The sequence below is a fragment of the Ambystoma mexicanum genome, chromosome 13 (genome assembly GCF_040938575.1).
Source record: "Ambystoma mexicanum isolate Mex_15411 chromosome 13, UKY_AmexF1_1, whole genome shotgun sequence".
NCBI classification, from domain to species: Eukaryota; Metazoa; Chordata; class Amphibia; order Caudata; family Ambystomatidae; genus Ambystoma; species Ambystoma mexicanum.
In genome coordinates, this window is record NC_090938.1 from 786,239,847 (window position 1) to 786,255,635 (window position 15,789).

Below are 15,789 nucleotides of genomic sequence, written 5' to 3' on the forward strand. Positions count from 1 at the left end.
CCCTCCTGATAGAAAGCGTTCAGTAGGAGAGAATCATAACCTGCATTGCATGTGGCATAAACAGCACCAATGTGTTTCATGTCTTTTTAGAAGACGTATTCATAATTGAAGTTGTTGAAAGTCAAAAGGCTTTTCTAAGTTGGTTGAAGTGAACTTTACCACATAAGTACTTCTAGTAGTGTTAGGAGCTTTTAGTCCTGGCAGCCGAGTACACCAGGGCGATGAACTTTTTAGTAGTAGACCTGGCAGGGGACCAGGAAGATGTTGTTAAAGTACTGTGTTGTGGCTAAAGACTGTGGAAGAAGAAGTGGCAATCCCACTACTAAATCTTGTCAATCATTGTGAAATCATCCTGACAAAACATTGCTATTGCTAAAGATGAACTGTGGGGCTGTTTTGTTTCCTAAGAAGTTGTGTTGCACTCTTTGATACAAGTAGAAAGACAAAGGGCCTGATTCTGAGCTTGTGCTAAATATAGCGTGAAAAGATGACATTCTCCCCTCCAGTTTCCAGCACCATCATTCTGAGGCAGGTGGAAATACTGGAGGGGAAATGTTGTGCTTTCCAGCAGCAAACGTTGCTAAAATCTCGAGTTGTGGGGAAAACATGTGCTCCACTGGCATTGCAAGCATTTCTTAAAAGACTGCCACTTTTCTAATTTAAGAATGTTTTCTTAAACTTTCATTAAAGTAGAAAAGTGGTGCTGCAGTCCAAGAAATGCTATATTTATAATGGGGGAAAGTGTGCAGGGTACCATTAATGAACGCCTATTTAGGCTGGTGCATAGAGGGTGTTCTGGCTTTAGAATACAGTCCGTGCCAAACACTAACAGTGGTTGGCAAGGATGTTGCTATGGCGTATATCGCAGCTTTCCAGGAGTGGCAGACTTGATTTATTACTGCAACTCTCGGGTTAGCTCAGAATCCTTTGCATCTTGGTAAAGTGTGTTTCTGCTGAGACACAGCACTTTTCTTATTTAACATGCACATCCCAATCAGCCCTAAAGAGTTATTATTCCTTTTGAACTGTTGGAAAGTCTAGGTGAGAGACCTTTGGCGCAAGAGGAATCTTATCACCAGAACTTTGTTGTAAAATGGATCTTTTCTAATTCTGAACTGTTGATACAAATTCCTGATTTGAATCTGGGGAAGGGGACATTACCCAGGTTACAAGGAGAAAGAATTATGAAGCTTATGTTGGATATAACTGAGACATATTGTTGTTTGTAGAAGTGTGAGGACATATTCCTTTTGTTAGAATGTTCCCTTTAGCTTACTTTGATAGGCAGGTAAATCCTCTTTAGGGTAGGGATAGTGAGGCATTAATCAAACCTTTTTAAGTTAATAAAATGCAATCTTGTCAAAAACCTTAACAAAGTTGTCTGCCTCACATTTCTGACCCGTCACACCAGCCCCGCAGCAACCACCCTGATCCTGACTCTTATCCAAATTCCAACCAAAATCTTTACTCTAACCCTAACCCTATCCTACCTCTAAACCAGGCAATCACTAGCCACTAAACCCTCCTACATCTTTGTCTACTTTTCAGCTGCATTTTTGGACTACTTTTTGCTTGACTACTTTTTCACTGCAGAGGAATTTTCACTAGGTCTTTTTCACCGACTACATTTTTGCTGGTAATATTTTCACTGGATACCTCTGTGGCATGCCATCAGATCCCAATGACAGAGAGAAACGTCTCCACAAACCCTGGGTTCTTGCTGCCCTTCAAATCCTCCAAGGCACTTTCCTGGGATATCCACCAAGAGACTGTGACAGTAGACAGTCCAGGGCCTCTTCACAGGTTTAACTATGCCCAGGTTAGATGAGGCTCTGATAGGGTGCTCTCTGGGACTGAATGATTACGCAGAAGCCTTGGGGCTGCCCATCGCTGCTTTTAGAGCCAAGACAGGTGAAATCTACCTTTGGAAATTGGCATGATATCTATAGCAATGATATCCGTGTGTGACTAAAGTTGCAGGATAATTGCTACATATTACACAATTAGAGCTTCAAGTAGAGACGTTTTGGCTCGAGTGTCCCACTCGTATGTGGTCTCCTCACTGATCAGCAGAATCCATGCATTTTGTCATGTAGGACTTCACAAAACAAAACACCTTGATCTGGTAACTGCGCTTTGACACCACAACTGTGTTCCTTGGTCCAAAGAAGCAGGCACGAGTAGTGGTTCTTCCTGTAATGAACCCCACACAGTATACAGATCTGTCAGTGCACTACAATCCTGCCACCCTAGTGAAGACACAGACACACACACACAGACACACGTCATTTAATTCTGACCGGCAGAATCTGCTGATCTTCCAGCATTCAGATGCACATCTTCATCAGGGCAGAGTTCTCTGGATCCAGCTCTGCGACCCAAGCACACAATTTCCAGATGTTGTTCCTGGTGGCTTGGCTTGGCTTGGCCAAGGCCTCAAGCCAATAATTCAACATCTCTGGTAAAGTTAGGTCTTTGATGATCTAAGCACTTACTTTCGTCAATCGCTGGATCAATGCCAGGCTTAACTGTAAAGCGGTTCTCGGTCAGAGACTCCTCAAAGTCCACCTGTAAATGGGAAAGACGGATGGTCTTCAATTATTCCGTTGTAATCCAAGCATTTTCTTTTTCGCACTTTGGCATATGTCAGAAGAGGAGAGCAGCAGAGGAACAATGCAGTGTTGGGACTGATATAGATTCACACAGTTGCCTTTGTCGATGGGTCCCTTAGTCTTCTGTAGTGATGTGTGGATACTAAAGAGACCCAACCCGGAGACGTCCAGGTCTCTGTAACCTCGAGTTACCAGTCATCCCGGTGCTGTCATCAACTGACTTGCTTTTGGTCCTTCACCCGACTCACTCACCACAACTGGAAACCCATGCACATCTTCACTGAAAAGGTAACTCCAGTCCCTGGAAGGAGCCCCCTCGATGACTGGTGGTATAACTTCCCTCTCTGGTCCCTAAACCTGCCCACTGACCGGTACATGGGTATTAATACTTCGAATGATCATTTTGTATGCTTCCTATGTGTGTGCCATAAATTGTTAATCAATCCTTTAATATGTATGCTTGTAACCATATTTCAGCGCTGTTTCGTTACTACTATGCGTGCCCCTACGGTACATTGCTTATTGCATCTATCTCCACATTTCATCAACCATTCTAAGGCACCCATCCGTGGCACTGCTTGGTCAGACAAATAAGCTTGAGTATAGAGTTTCTGTTTGGGACTGTCCTCCGTAACCAAATATATACAAATATCAAAAAATGGCTTCCACCTTCTTGCAAGGAATAGCTTTAGTTTGATAGGATCTCTGCTACATGGTTAAAGTTTAAGGTTTTACCACATTCATACAATTGACAAAGGGATACAATCAGCATTTGGAACTTCAAGGGAACATGAACACACACAGCTGCACAACATTTGGGCAGTGGTCAAAGTGTAAGAAAGTGGAATTAGGTTCCCTACTGGCCTACCCCAGCTCCTCACACACCCCTTTGCCATGCCCCCTCCCATGCACAATACAAACCCCCAAACACATACACCTGTGTTTAAGGGTACGTCCAGTGCAGTGCGCTGAAAGTACAAGTTTCAACTTCTTCTTACACTTTTATTTTAAAACGAAACCATTTGAGAACAGTTTCTTTTTAAAATAAAAGTATAGGAACAGTAAAAAGTAACACAAAAAGTAGAGGAGCACCGCTCCCGCACCATTTCGACCAGTGCATTTAGGTAGAGATTGCGGAACTAGTGGAGTAATACGCAGGTTTAGCTTCAGTGATGAGTGCCCAGCGATTACTGTGTAACGCTTTTAAGGTGAGGGTAGGGTTGGGTGATATATCGAGGTTTAGAGATATATCGATACATTTTCAAAATCGATATAGAATGAAACGATATCGGTACCATTGAGATATGCACATATATATATATATATGTATATATATATATATATGTATATATATATATATTACATGGCCACGGTAGCTATGGTTAAGCTGCTGTTTCCATAGGAAGAGCACTTTTTGGGCGGCTTATAACTTCGCTCCCCCTGGACGAATCCTCATCACACTTTGCAAAAAAAGTATATGGCCCACTCTGAATTTTTTTGCAAAGTTTTGTGAGGTTTGGTCCGGAGGAACAAAGTTATAGGGGGGTTCCAAAACTTATTTTATTCCCATAGACATAATGGGAAAAAAACTTTGCTCACGCCTACAGCCCAAACCGCTGGACGGATTTACACCAAATTTCCGGCGGGAGCGGCGGCTTGGTGCCGAAAGCGTGCTTTTTTTTAATTTGGTGTAAATCCGTCCAGTAGTTTTTTTAAAAATGACAAAAATGTAAGTGAAAAAAATGTGTGATATCGGTGTTCGCTTCGCGGACACACTTCCCTGTTTGCTCCGCGGACAGGACGGGGATTGGGCAAGCGCTTGCGTGATGTCTGCGGACATCTGACGTGCTTTGCTATTGGCTGCTATGAAGCGTGCAGTGCGTCTTATTGTGAGAGACGCCCGCCATCTTTGTTCATCGGTTCATCAGAGCTTTGCACAGTAAGCTCTGTGTGCCTCCTGTTCCTCCCGTTCCCCCCACGCCCCGCTCATGCTCCGTGTCTCTCTCGCGTTCCCCCATCCCCTGCACATAGCCCGTGTCTCTCTCCCATTCCCCCCACCCCCCGCTCATGCCCCGTGTCTCCCCTGTTCCCCCCACCCCGCTCATGCACCGTGCCTCCCTCGTGTTCCCCCCAGCCCCCGCTCATGCCGTGTGTCTCCTGTTACCCCCACCTCCGCCCCGTGTCTTCCTTGTGTACCCCCCATCCCCCGCTCATGCCCCGTGTTTCTCCTGTTGCCCCCCATGCCCCGCACATGCCCCGTGTCTCCCTCATGTTTCCCCCCACCCCCCGCTCATGCCCCGTGTCTCCCTCGTGTTACCCCCCACCCCGTGTCTCCCTCCCATTCCCCCCACCTCCCGCTCATGGCGTGTGTCTCTCTCCCATTCCGCCCACCCCCTGCTCATGCCCCGTGTCTCCCCTGTTCATGCCCTGTGTCTCCCTCCCGTTCCCCCCCACCCCCTGCTCATGCCCCATGTCTCTCTCCCATACCCCCACCTCCCGCTCATGGCCCGTGTCTCTCTCCCATTCCGCCCACCCCCTGCTCATGGCCCGTGCCTCCCCTGTTCCCCCCCACCCCCCGCTCATGCCCTGTGTCTCCCTCCCGTTCCCCCCCACCCCCCGCTCATGGCCCGTGTCTCTCTCCCGTTCCCCCCACCCCCGCTCATGTCCCGTGTCTCTCTTCCGTTCCCCCCACCCCCCGCTCATGCCCCCTGTCTCCCCTGTTCCCTCCCACCCCCCGCTCATGGCCCGTGTCTCCCCTGTTCCCCCCGCTCATGCCTTGTGTCTCCCTCCCGTTCCCCCCTACCCCCGCTCATGCCCCGTGTCTCCCCTGTTCCCCCCACCCCCACTCATGCCCCATGTCTCCCTCCTTTTCCCCCCACCCCCACTCATGCCCCATGTCTCCCCTGTCACCCCCACCGCCACCCATGCCTCGTATCTAACTCCTTTTCCCCCTACCCCCGCTCATGCCCCGTGTCTCCCTCCTTTTCCCCCCACCCCCGCTCCTGCCCCATTTCTCCTTCCCGTTCCCCCCCCTGCTCATGCCCCGTGTGTGCCCTGTTCCCCCCACCCCACGCTCATGTCCCGTGTCTCCCTCCTCCCCCCACCCCCCACTCATACCCTGTCTCCCCTGTTCCCCCTACCCCCCGCTCATGTGTCAGGTTCCATAGTAAATAGGTGGTAATTAAAGAATTATTATCCTTATGTTCTTTGTTTATTTCATTGTTAGGTTTAAAAACTAAATTTAGTCCTTTCACTGTTAAAATGGTTGGGCCTTAACTTCCATATTCAGAGTACTGCAGATACCCCAAGCCAAGATGGAGGGCAGAGGCAGGAGTTCTGATTGGGTGGCAGGTTGACAATGGTGTGACTCCCAACATTCTAAACTGCCTTTCATTAGTTTAGTTTCCTGAGCTGGTCATGTTTCTGTTTATCTCCTATGTTTTGGGCCTTGGAAAACTCTTAAGAAAATATCTTCAACACTAAAAGAAAAAGAAACAACTCATTCAAGTTACATCTACTCTAAAGAAATTAATTTTCCCTGTGGAAGAAAATGCTGAGAGGTCTTCTAAAGCAAAAAATAAGCTAAGTACTTTTTATGTAATTAATCTAAATGAACTGCCAAAGTTAGCCTTATCTTCTGTTATTTTCTCCTCTGAAGTGCAAGGATTAAAAGACGTCATGTTGTGAAGCCAGTGTTTTTACATGGCAAAAGTATTCATCAGAGATTAAGTCATGAAAACATGATATTTAAAGGCTATTAAAGTTAATGACTGCACAGGCAACTTTGTTTTTAAAAGCAGCACCAAGAAGGATATTTATTTTTGAGCCAAGGTATTTTTAACAAAGAGGAAAATATATAAGACTTGTTTACCATATTATATGAGGAATCTTCCAAATGCATCTCATTACATGCAAAGATGTTTTTGAGGAATAACTTTACTTTAAAACTGCACTCAACATTAAATGGTATTTCCTTTGGTTGTTGAACTATTTCCATAAAGAGAGGTAAATGAAATGGAATGAACTGATTAAGGAAATAGTATCATTTTAAGGAAAACAAAAGATTATTTCTGTGTTTTCAACTATTTTTTCAAGTGTGCTTCATTCGAAAGACTCATCTTCTTGAGACATTCTGGAGTTTGTGTTCACAGTTTTATTGACATTGTTTGGAAACACATTTTCTTTTCTTCAAGTTCATTTATTTCCACAAGGAACCTCCATCAGTTTAGTCACTTGTAATGACATTCAGTTCATTGGTTTTCAGCAGCACAGTTATGAAACATGACCACCAAAGTTTGCTTTTAGGGTAAAAGAGTTGGAGTTATTTCAAAACTAAAAAAAATATATAGAAATAATTATCATCCTCTGGGATTTTTGCAGAGGGTATTCAGGTAGGATTGTTGATATTCATAAAATAACAGTTGTTTAGATTTGTAATATTATTTAATGCTTAACAATTTTCATTCATGCAGAGACCGGATGAAGATAGAAGATCCAGTGTCTGATTTGTTATTTTATCCACTTTTCCCCGTTCCCCCCAGGGGTGTCTAGTACTCAGCTGTTCAGTTTAGTTGTGAGCTAGACATCTTAGTGGGATCGTGGGACTCAGCAGCTCTTGCGTTGGATGTGGATATTACCAGCCTGACATCATGCCCCGTGTTTCCCCTGTTTGCCCCACCCCCGCTCATGCCCCGTGTGTCTCCCTCGTGTTTCCCCCCACCCCCGCTCATGCCCCTTGTCTCCCTCGTGTACCCCAACCCCCTGTTCATGCTCGTGTGTCTCCTGTTGCCCCCATCCCCGCTCATGCCCCATGTCTTCCTCGTGTACCCCCCACCCATGCCCCATGCGTCTCCTGTTGCCCCCCACCCCCCGCTCATGCCCCATGTCTCCCTCGTGTTCCCCCCACCCCCGATCATGCCCCGTGTGTCTCCTGTTGCTCACCACCCCCGCGTCTCCCTCCTGTTCCCCCACCCCCCGCTCATGCCCCATGTCTCCGTCCTGTTCCCCCACCCCCCGCTCATGCCCCGTGTCTCCCTCATGTTTCCCCCCACCCCCCGCTCATGCCCCGTGTTTCCCTCGTGTTACCCCACACCCCCGTGTCTCCCTCCCATTCCCCCCACCTCCCGCTCATGGCGTGTCTCTCTCCCATTCCGCCCACCCCCTGTTCATGCCCCGTGTCTCCCCTGTTCCCCCCCGCTCATGCCCTGTGTCTCCCTCCCGCTCCCCCCCACCCCCCGCTCATGCCCCATGTCTCTCTCCCATTCCCCCCACCTCCCGCTCATGGCCCGTGTCTCTCTCCCATTCCGCCCACCCCCTGCTCATGGCCCGTGTCTCCCCTGTTCCCCGCCACCCCCCCGCTCATGCCCTGTGTCTCCCTCCCGTTCCCCCCCAGCCCCGCTCATGGCCCGTGTCTCTCTCCCGTTCCCCCCACCCCCGCTCATGTCCCGTGTCTCTCTTCCGTTTCCCCCCACCCCCCGCTCATGCCCCGTGTCTCCCCTGTTCCCTCCCACCCCCCGCTCATGGCCCGTGTCTCCCCTGTTCCCCCCGCTCATGCCTCGTGTCTCCCTCCCGTTCCCCCCCACCCCCGCTCATGCCCGGTGTCTCCCCTGTTCCCCCCACTCATGCCCGTGTCTCCCTCCTTTTCCCTCCACCCCCACTCATGCCCCGTGTCTCCCCTGTCCCCCCACCCTGCCCATGCCTCGTATCTAACTCCTTTTCCCCTCACCCCCCTCTCATGCCCTGTGTCTCCCTCCTTTTCCCCCAGCCCCGCTCCTGCCCCATTTCTCCTTCCCGTTCCCCCCCACCCCCGCTCATGCCCCGTGTGTGCCCTGTTCCCCCCCACGCCGCACTCATGTCCCGTGTCTCCCTCCTCCCCCCACCCCCGCTCATGCCCTGTCTCCCCTGTTCCCCCTACCCCCCGCTCATGCCCCATGTGTGCCCTGTTCCCCCCACCCCCCGCTCATGTCCCATGTCTCGCACCTTCCCCCCACCCCCCGCTCATGCCCCGTGTGTGCCCTGTTCCCCCCACCCCCCGCTCATGCCCCGTGTCTCCCTCCTTTCCCTCCCCACCCCCCGCTCATGCCCCGTGTGTGCCCTGTTCCCCCCACCCCCCGCTCATGGCCCGTGTCTCCCTCTCGTTCCCCCCCAACCCCCGCTCATGCCCCGTGTCTCCCTCCCGTTCCCCCCAACCCCCGCTCATGCCCTGTGTCTCCCTCCTGTTCCCCCCCACCCCCTGCTCATGGCCCTGTGTCTCCCTCCCATTCCCCAAATCCCCTGCTCATGCTCTGTGTCTCCCTCCTTTTCCCACACCCGCCGCTCATGCCCCGTGTCTCCCATGTTCCCCCCCGCCAGCCGGTGATGCCCCATGTCTCCCCGGTTCCTCCCAGCCCCCGCTCATGCCCCGTGTCTCCCACGTGTTACCCCCGCCCACCCCCGCTCATGCCCCGTGTCTGCCTCGTGTTACCCCCCAGCCCCCGCTCATGCCCCGTGTCTCCCACGTGTTAAAGCCCCCCCAACTCATGCCCCGTGTCTCCATCGTGTTACCCCCCACCCCCCGCTCATGCCCCGTGTCTCCCCTGTTCCCCCCACTCCCTGCTCATGCCCTGTGTGTGCCCTGTTCCCCCCACCCCCCGCTCATGCCCCGTGTGTGCCCTGTTCTCCCCCACCCCCCGCTCATGCCCCGTGTCTCCCTCCCGTTCCCCCCACCCCCGCTCATGCCCCGTGTGTGCCCTGTTACCCCCCAACCCCCGCTCATGCCCGGTGTCTCCCTCCTGTTCCCCCCCATCCCCAGCTCATTGCCCGTGTCTCCCACCTTTCCCCCCACCCCCTGCTCATGCCCCGTGTCTCCCCTCCGTTCCCCACCACCCTCCGCTCATGCCCCGTGTGTGCCCTGTGTTTTCTTTGTTCCCCCCACCCCCCACTCATGCCCCGTGTCTCCCCTGTTCCACCCCACCACCTGCTCATGCCCCGTGTCTCCTCTGTTGCCCCCACCCCCCGCTCATGCCCCGTGTTTCCTTCCTTTCCCCGTCACCCCCCACTCATGCCCGTGTCTACCTCCGCCCGCTCATGCCCACGTGTCTCCCCTGTTCCCCCCACCCCCCATTCATGCCCTGTGTCTCCCTGTCGTTCCCCCCCCCTGTTCATGCCCTGTGTCTCTCTCCTGTTCCCCCCACCCCCGCTCATGCCCAGTGTCTCCCTCCCGTTCCCCCCACCCCCGCTGATGCCCCATGTCTCCCTCCCTTTCTCCCCCAGCCCCCGCCCATGCCCGTGTCTCCCCTGTTCCCCCCCACTCCCCACTCATGCCCCCTGTCTCCCTCCCATTCCCCCCACCCCCCCGCTCATGGCCCATGTCTCCCTCCCGTTCCCCCCCACCCCCCGCTCATGCCCCGTGTCTCCCCTGTTCCCCCCACCTGCCGCTCATGCTTCGTGTCTCCCTCGTGTTACCCCCACCCCCCGCTCATGCCCCGTGTCTCCCCTGTTCCCCCCACCACCTGCTCATGGCTTGTGTGTGCCCTGTTCCCCACACCCCCCGCTCATGCCCCGTGTCTCCCTCCCGTTCCCCCCCACCCCCCGCACATGCCCCGTGTGTGCCCTGTTTCCCCCCACCCCCCATTCATGCCCCGTGTCTCCCTCCTGTCCCCCCACCCCCCACTCATGCCGTGTCTCCCCTGCTCATGCCCCGTGTGTGCCCTGTTCCCCCCACCCCCCGCTCATGCCCTGTGTGTGCCCTGTTCCCCCCCACCGCCCCTCATGCCCCATGTCTCCCTCCCGTTCCCCCCAACCCCTGCTCATGCCCCGTGTGTCCCGTGTTCCCCCCACCCCCCATTCATGCCGGTAGGGAGACACACCCTCGTGTGTCTCCCTACCGTTTCCCCCACCACTCTCATGCCCCGTGTCTCCCTCCCGTTCCCCCCACCTCCCGCTCATGCCCCGTGTCTCCCTCCCTTGGTCCCCCACCCCCTGCTCATGACCCGTGTCTCCCCTGTTCCCCCCCACCCCCCGCTCATGCCCCATGTCTCCCTCCCATTCCCCCCACCCCCCGCTCATGGCCCGTGTCTCCCTCCCGTTCCCCCCACCCCCCGCTCATGCCCCATGTCTCCCCTGTTCCCCCCAACCGCCGCTCATGCTTCATGTCTCCCTCGTGTTATCCCCCACCTCCCGCTCATGCCCTGTGTCTCCCTCCCGTTCCCCCCCACCCCCGCTCATGCCCCGTGTCTCCCCTGTTCCCCCGCTCATGCCCCGTGTCTCCATCCTTTTCCCCCCACCCCACGCTCGTGCCCCGTTTCTCCTTCCCGTTCCCCCCACCCCCCCGCTCGTGTCCCTTGTCTCCCTCCTTCCCCCCCACCCCCGCTCATGCCCCATGTCTCCCCTTTTCCCCCCACCCCCGCTAATGTCCCGTGTCTCCCTCCTGTTCCCCCCCGCTCATGCCCCGTGTCTCCCTCCTGTTCCCCCCTGCTCATGCCCCGTGTTTCCCTCGTGTTACCCCTCACACCCCCCGCTCATGCCCCGTGTTTCCCTCGTTTTACCCCCCCACATCCCCCGCTCATGCCCCGTGTCTCCCTCGTGTACCCCCCCACCCCCTGCTCATGCCCCACGTGTCTCCTGTTGCCCCCCACCCCCGCTCATGCCCGGTGTCTCCCTCCCGCTCCCCCCACCCCCGTTCATGCCGTGTCTCCCTCACGTTTCCCCCACCACTCTCATGCCCCGTGTCTCCCTCCCGTTCTCCCCCACCTCCCGCTCATGCCCATGTCTCCCTCCCTTTCTCCCTCACCCCCCGCTCATGCCCCGTGTCTCCCCTGTTCCTCCACCCCCCGCTCATGCCCCGTGTCTCCCTCCCGTTCCCCCCACCCCCCGCTCATGGCCCGTGTCTCCATCCCGTTCCCCCCACTTATGCCCCATGTCTCCCCTGTTCCCCCCACCCGCCGCTCATGCTACGTGTCTCCCTCGTGTTATCCCCCACCCACGCTCATGCCCTGTGTCTCCCTCCCGTTCCCCCCACCCCCGCTCATGCCCCCTGTCTCCCCTGTTCCCCCGCTCATGCCCCGCATCTCCCCTGTTCCCCCCACCCCCCGCTCATGCCCCATGTTTCCCTCCTTTGCCCCACCCCCCGCGTCTCCCCTGTTCCCCCCACCCCTGCTCATGTCCTGTGTCTCCCTCCTTCCCCCATCCCCCGCTCATGCCCCGTGTCTCCCTCCTGTTCCCCCTGCTCATGCCCTGTATCCCTCTTGTTCCCCCACCCCCCACTCATGCCCAGTGTTTACCTCGTGTTATCCCCCACACCCCCCGCTCATGCCCCGTGTTTCCCCCGTGTTACCCCCCCACACTCCCCGCTCATGCCCCGTGTCTCCCTCGTGTTCCCCCCACCCCTGCTCATGTCCCGTGTCTCCCTCGTGTACCCCCCACCCCCTGCTCATGCCCCACGTGTCTCCTGTTGCCCCCCACCCCTGCTCATGCCCAGTGTCTCCCCCCACCCCCGCTCATGCCCGTGTCTCCCTCGTGTTACCCCCCAACCCCCGCTCATGCCCCATGTCTCCCCTTTTCCCCCCACCCCCCACTCATGTCCCGTGTCTCCCTCCTTCCCCCATCCCCCGCTCTTGCCCCGTGTGTGCCCTGTTCCCCCCACCCCCCGCTCATGCCCCGTGTCTCCCCCCTGTTCCCCCCCACTCATGCCCCGTGGCTCCCACCCATTCCCCCCACTCATGCCCCGTGTCTCCCTCGTGTTACCCCCACCCCCCGCTCATGCCCTGTGTGTCTCCCTCTTGTTCCCCCCACCCCCAGCTCATGCCCCGTGTTTCCCTTGTGTTACCCCCAGACCCCTCGCTCATGCCCCGTGTCTCCCTCATGTTCCCCCCACCCCCGCTCATGTCCCGTGTCTCCCTCGTGTACCCCCCACCCCCCGCTCATGCCCAGCGTGTCTCTTGTTGCCCCCCACCCCCCGCTCATGCCCCGTATCTCCCTCATGTTTCCCCCCACCCCCGCTCATGCCCGTGTCTCCCTCGTGTTACCCCCACCCCCCGCTTATGCCCCGTGTCTCCCTCCTGTTCCCCCCACCCCCCACTCATGTCCCGTGTCTCCCTTCTTCCCCATACCCCGCTCATGCCCCGTGTGTGCCCTGTTCCCCCCACCCCCGCTCATGCCCCGTGTCTCCCTCCCGTTCCCCCCACTCATGCCCCGTGTCACCCTCGTGTTACCCCCCCACCCCCGCTCATGCCCCGTGTCTCCCTCGTGTTCCCCCCCACCCCCGTGTCTCCCTCGTGTTCACCCCACCCCCGCTCATGCCCCGTGTCTTCGTGTACACCCCACCCCCGCTCATTCCCCCTGTCTCCTGTTACCCCACCACCCCCGCTCATGCCTCGTGTCTCCCTCTTGTTCCCCCCACCCCCCGCTCGCTCATGCCCCGTGTTTCCCTCGTGTTACCCCCACCCCCGCTCATGCCAGTGTCTCCCTCGTGTTATCCCTCCGCCTCCCGCTCATGCCCCGTGTCTCCCTCCTGTTCCCCCCACCCCCGTACATGCCCCGTGTCTCTCTTGTTCCCTCCACCCCCCACTCACGCCCCGTGACTCCCTCCTGTATCCCCACCCCCACTCATGCTCAGTATCTGCCCTGTACCCCCCACCCCCACTCATGCCCAGTATCTGCCCTGTTCCCCCACCCCCGCTCATGCCCCGTGTCTCCCCTGTTCCCCCCACCCCCTGCTCATGCCCCGTGTCTCCCCTGTTCCCCCCACCCCCCGCTCATGCCCCGTGTCTCCCCTGTTCCCCCCACCCCCTGCTCATGCTCCGTGTCTCACCTGTTCCCCCCACCCCCCGCTCATGCCCCGTGTCTCCCGTTTCCCCCACACCCCCCTCATGGTCCGTGTCTCTCTCTTGTACCCCTCACCCCCCGCTCATGGTCCGTGTCTCTCTCTTGTACCCTCCACCCCCGCTCATGTCCCGTGTCTCCCTCCTGTTCCCCCCACCCCCCGCATCTCTCTCTTGTCCCCACACCCCCGCTCATGCCCCGTGTCTCCCCCACCCCCCGCTCATGCCCCGTGTCTTCCTTGTGTTACCCCCCAACCCCCGCTCATGCCTTGTGTCTCCCCTGTTCCCCCCACCCCCGCTCATGCCCTGTGTCTCCCCCACCCCCCGCTCATGCCCCGTGTCTTCCTTGTGCTACCCCCCACCCCCCGCTCATGCCTTGTGTCTCCCCTGTTCCCCCACCCCCGCTCATGCCCCGTGTCTCCCCTGCCCCCCGCTCATTCCCCGTGGCTCCCCTGTTCCCCCCACCCCCTGCTCATGCCCCGTGTCTACCCTGTTCCCCCCACCCCCCGCTCATGGTCCGTGTCACTCTCTTGTTCCCCCCACCCCCGCTCATGGTCCACGTCTCTCTTGTTCCCCCCACCCCCCGCTCATGGTCCGTGTCTCTCTTGTACCCCCACCCCCCGCTCATGCCCCGTGTCTCCCTCCTGTTCCCCCCCACCCCCGCATCTCTCTCTTGTCCCCCACCCCCGCTCATGCCCCGTGTCTCCCTCCTGTTCCCCCCCGCATCTCCCTCCTGCACCCCCCCCCGCGCTCATGCCCCTTGTCTCTCTCCTGTACCACCCACCCCCGCTCATGCCCAGTATCTGCCCTGTTCCCCCACCCCCCGCTCATGCCCCTTGTCTTCCTTGTGTTACGCCCCACCCCCCGCTCATGCCCTGTGTCTCCCCTGGTCCCCCCACCCCCACTCATGCCCCGTGTCTCCCCTGCCCCCTGCTCATTCCCCGTGGCTCCCCTGTTCCCTCCACCCCCTGCTCATGCCCCGTGTCTCCCCTGTTCCCCCCACCCCCCACTCATGGTCCATGTCACTCTCTTGTTCCCCCCACCCCCGCTCATGGTCCACGTCTCTCTCTTGTTCCCCCCACCCCCCGCTCATGGTCTGTGTCTCTCTTGTACCCCACCCCCCGCTTATGCCCCGTGTGTCCCCTGTTCCCCCCTACCCCGTGTCTCCCCTGTTCCCCCCACCCCTCGCTCATGCCCCGTGTCTCCCCTGTTCCCCCCACACCCCGCTCATGCCCCGTGTCTCCCCTGTTCCCCCCACCCCCCTCTCATGCTCCGTGTCTCACCTGTTCCCCCCACCCCCCGCTCATGCCCCGTGTCTCCGTTCCCCCCACACCACCCTCATGGTCCGTGTCTCTCTCTTGTACCCCTCACCCCCCGCTCGTGGTCCGTGTCTCTCTCTTGTACCCTCCACCCCCGCTCATGCCCCGTGTCTCCCTCCTGTTCCCCCCACCCCCCGCATCTCTCTCTTGTCACCCCACCCCTGCTCATGCCCCGTGTCTCCGTCCTGTTCCCCCCCGCATCTCCCTCCTGTGCCCCCCACCCCCCGCTCATGGTCCGTGTCTCTTGTACCCCCACCCCCCGCTTATGCCCCGTGTCTCCCTCCTGTTCCCCCCACCCCCGCATCTCTCTCTTGTCCCCCCACCCCCGCTCATGCCCCGTGTCTCCCTCCTGTTCCCCCCTGCATCTCCCTCCTGTACCCCCCACCCCCGCTCATGCCCAGTATCTGCCCTGTTCCCCCACCCCCCGCTCATGCCCCGTGTCTTCCTTGTGTTAGCTCCCACCCCCCGCTCATGCCTTGTGTCTCCCCTGTTCCCCCCACCCCCGCTCATGCCCCGTGTCTCCCCTGCTCATGCTCGGTGTCTCCCTCCCGTTCCCCTCCAACCCCCGCTCATGCCCCTTGTCTCCCCTGTTCCCCCCGCCCCCTGCTCATGCCCCTTATCTCCTTCCTTTTCCCCCCCACATGCCCCGTGTCTCCCCTGTTGCCCCCACCCCCCCGCTCATGCCCCGTGTTTCCTTCCTGTTCCCCCCACCCCCGCTCATGCCCCGTGTCTACCTCCGTTCCCCCCCACTCCCCGCTCATGCCAACGTGTCTCCCCTGTTCCCCCCCACCACCCCACATGCCCACGTGTCTCCCCTGTTCCCCCCACCCCCCGCTCATGCCCTGTGTCTCCCTCCTTTTCCCCCCCACATGCCCCGTGTCTCCCCTGTTGCTCCCACCCCCGCGTTTCCTTCCTGTTCCCCCCACTCCCGCTCATGCCCCGTGTCTACCTCCGTTCCCCCCCACCCCCGCTCATGCCCACGTGTCTCCCTCCTTTTCCCCTCCAACCCCCGCTCATGCCCACTTGTCTCCCCTGTTCCCCCCACCCCCCGCTCATGCC

The 15,789-nt window shown here is 57.7% G+C and overlaps 1 protein-coding gene across 2 annotated transcripts in view; it reads right to left on the reverse strand.

Moving 5' to 3' along the window:
* MSH5 (mutS homolog 5) overlaps nt 1-15,789 on the reverse strand; it is a 402,336-nt gene that overhangs the window by 146,228 nt on the left and 240,319 nt on the right. For both annotated transcript variants that reach the window (XM_069635150.1, XM_069635151.1), the window contains one exon: nt 2,496-2,568. In XM_069635150.1, the coding sequence (XP_069491251.1) occupies nt 2,496-2,568 (73 nt within the window). The remainder of the gene's footprint in view (nt 1-2,495; nt 2,569-15,789) is intronic.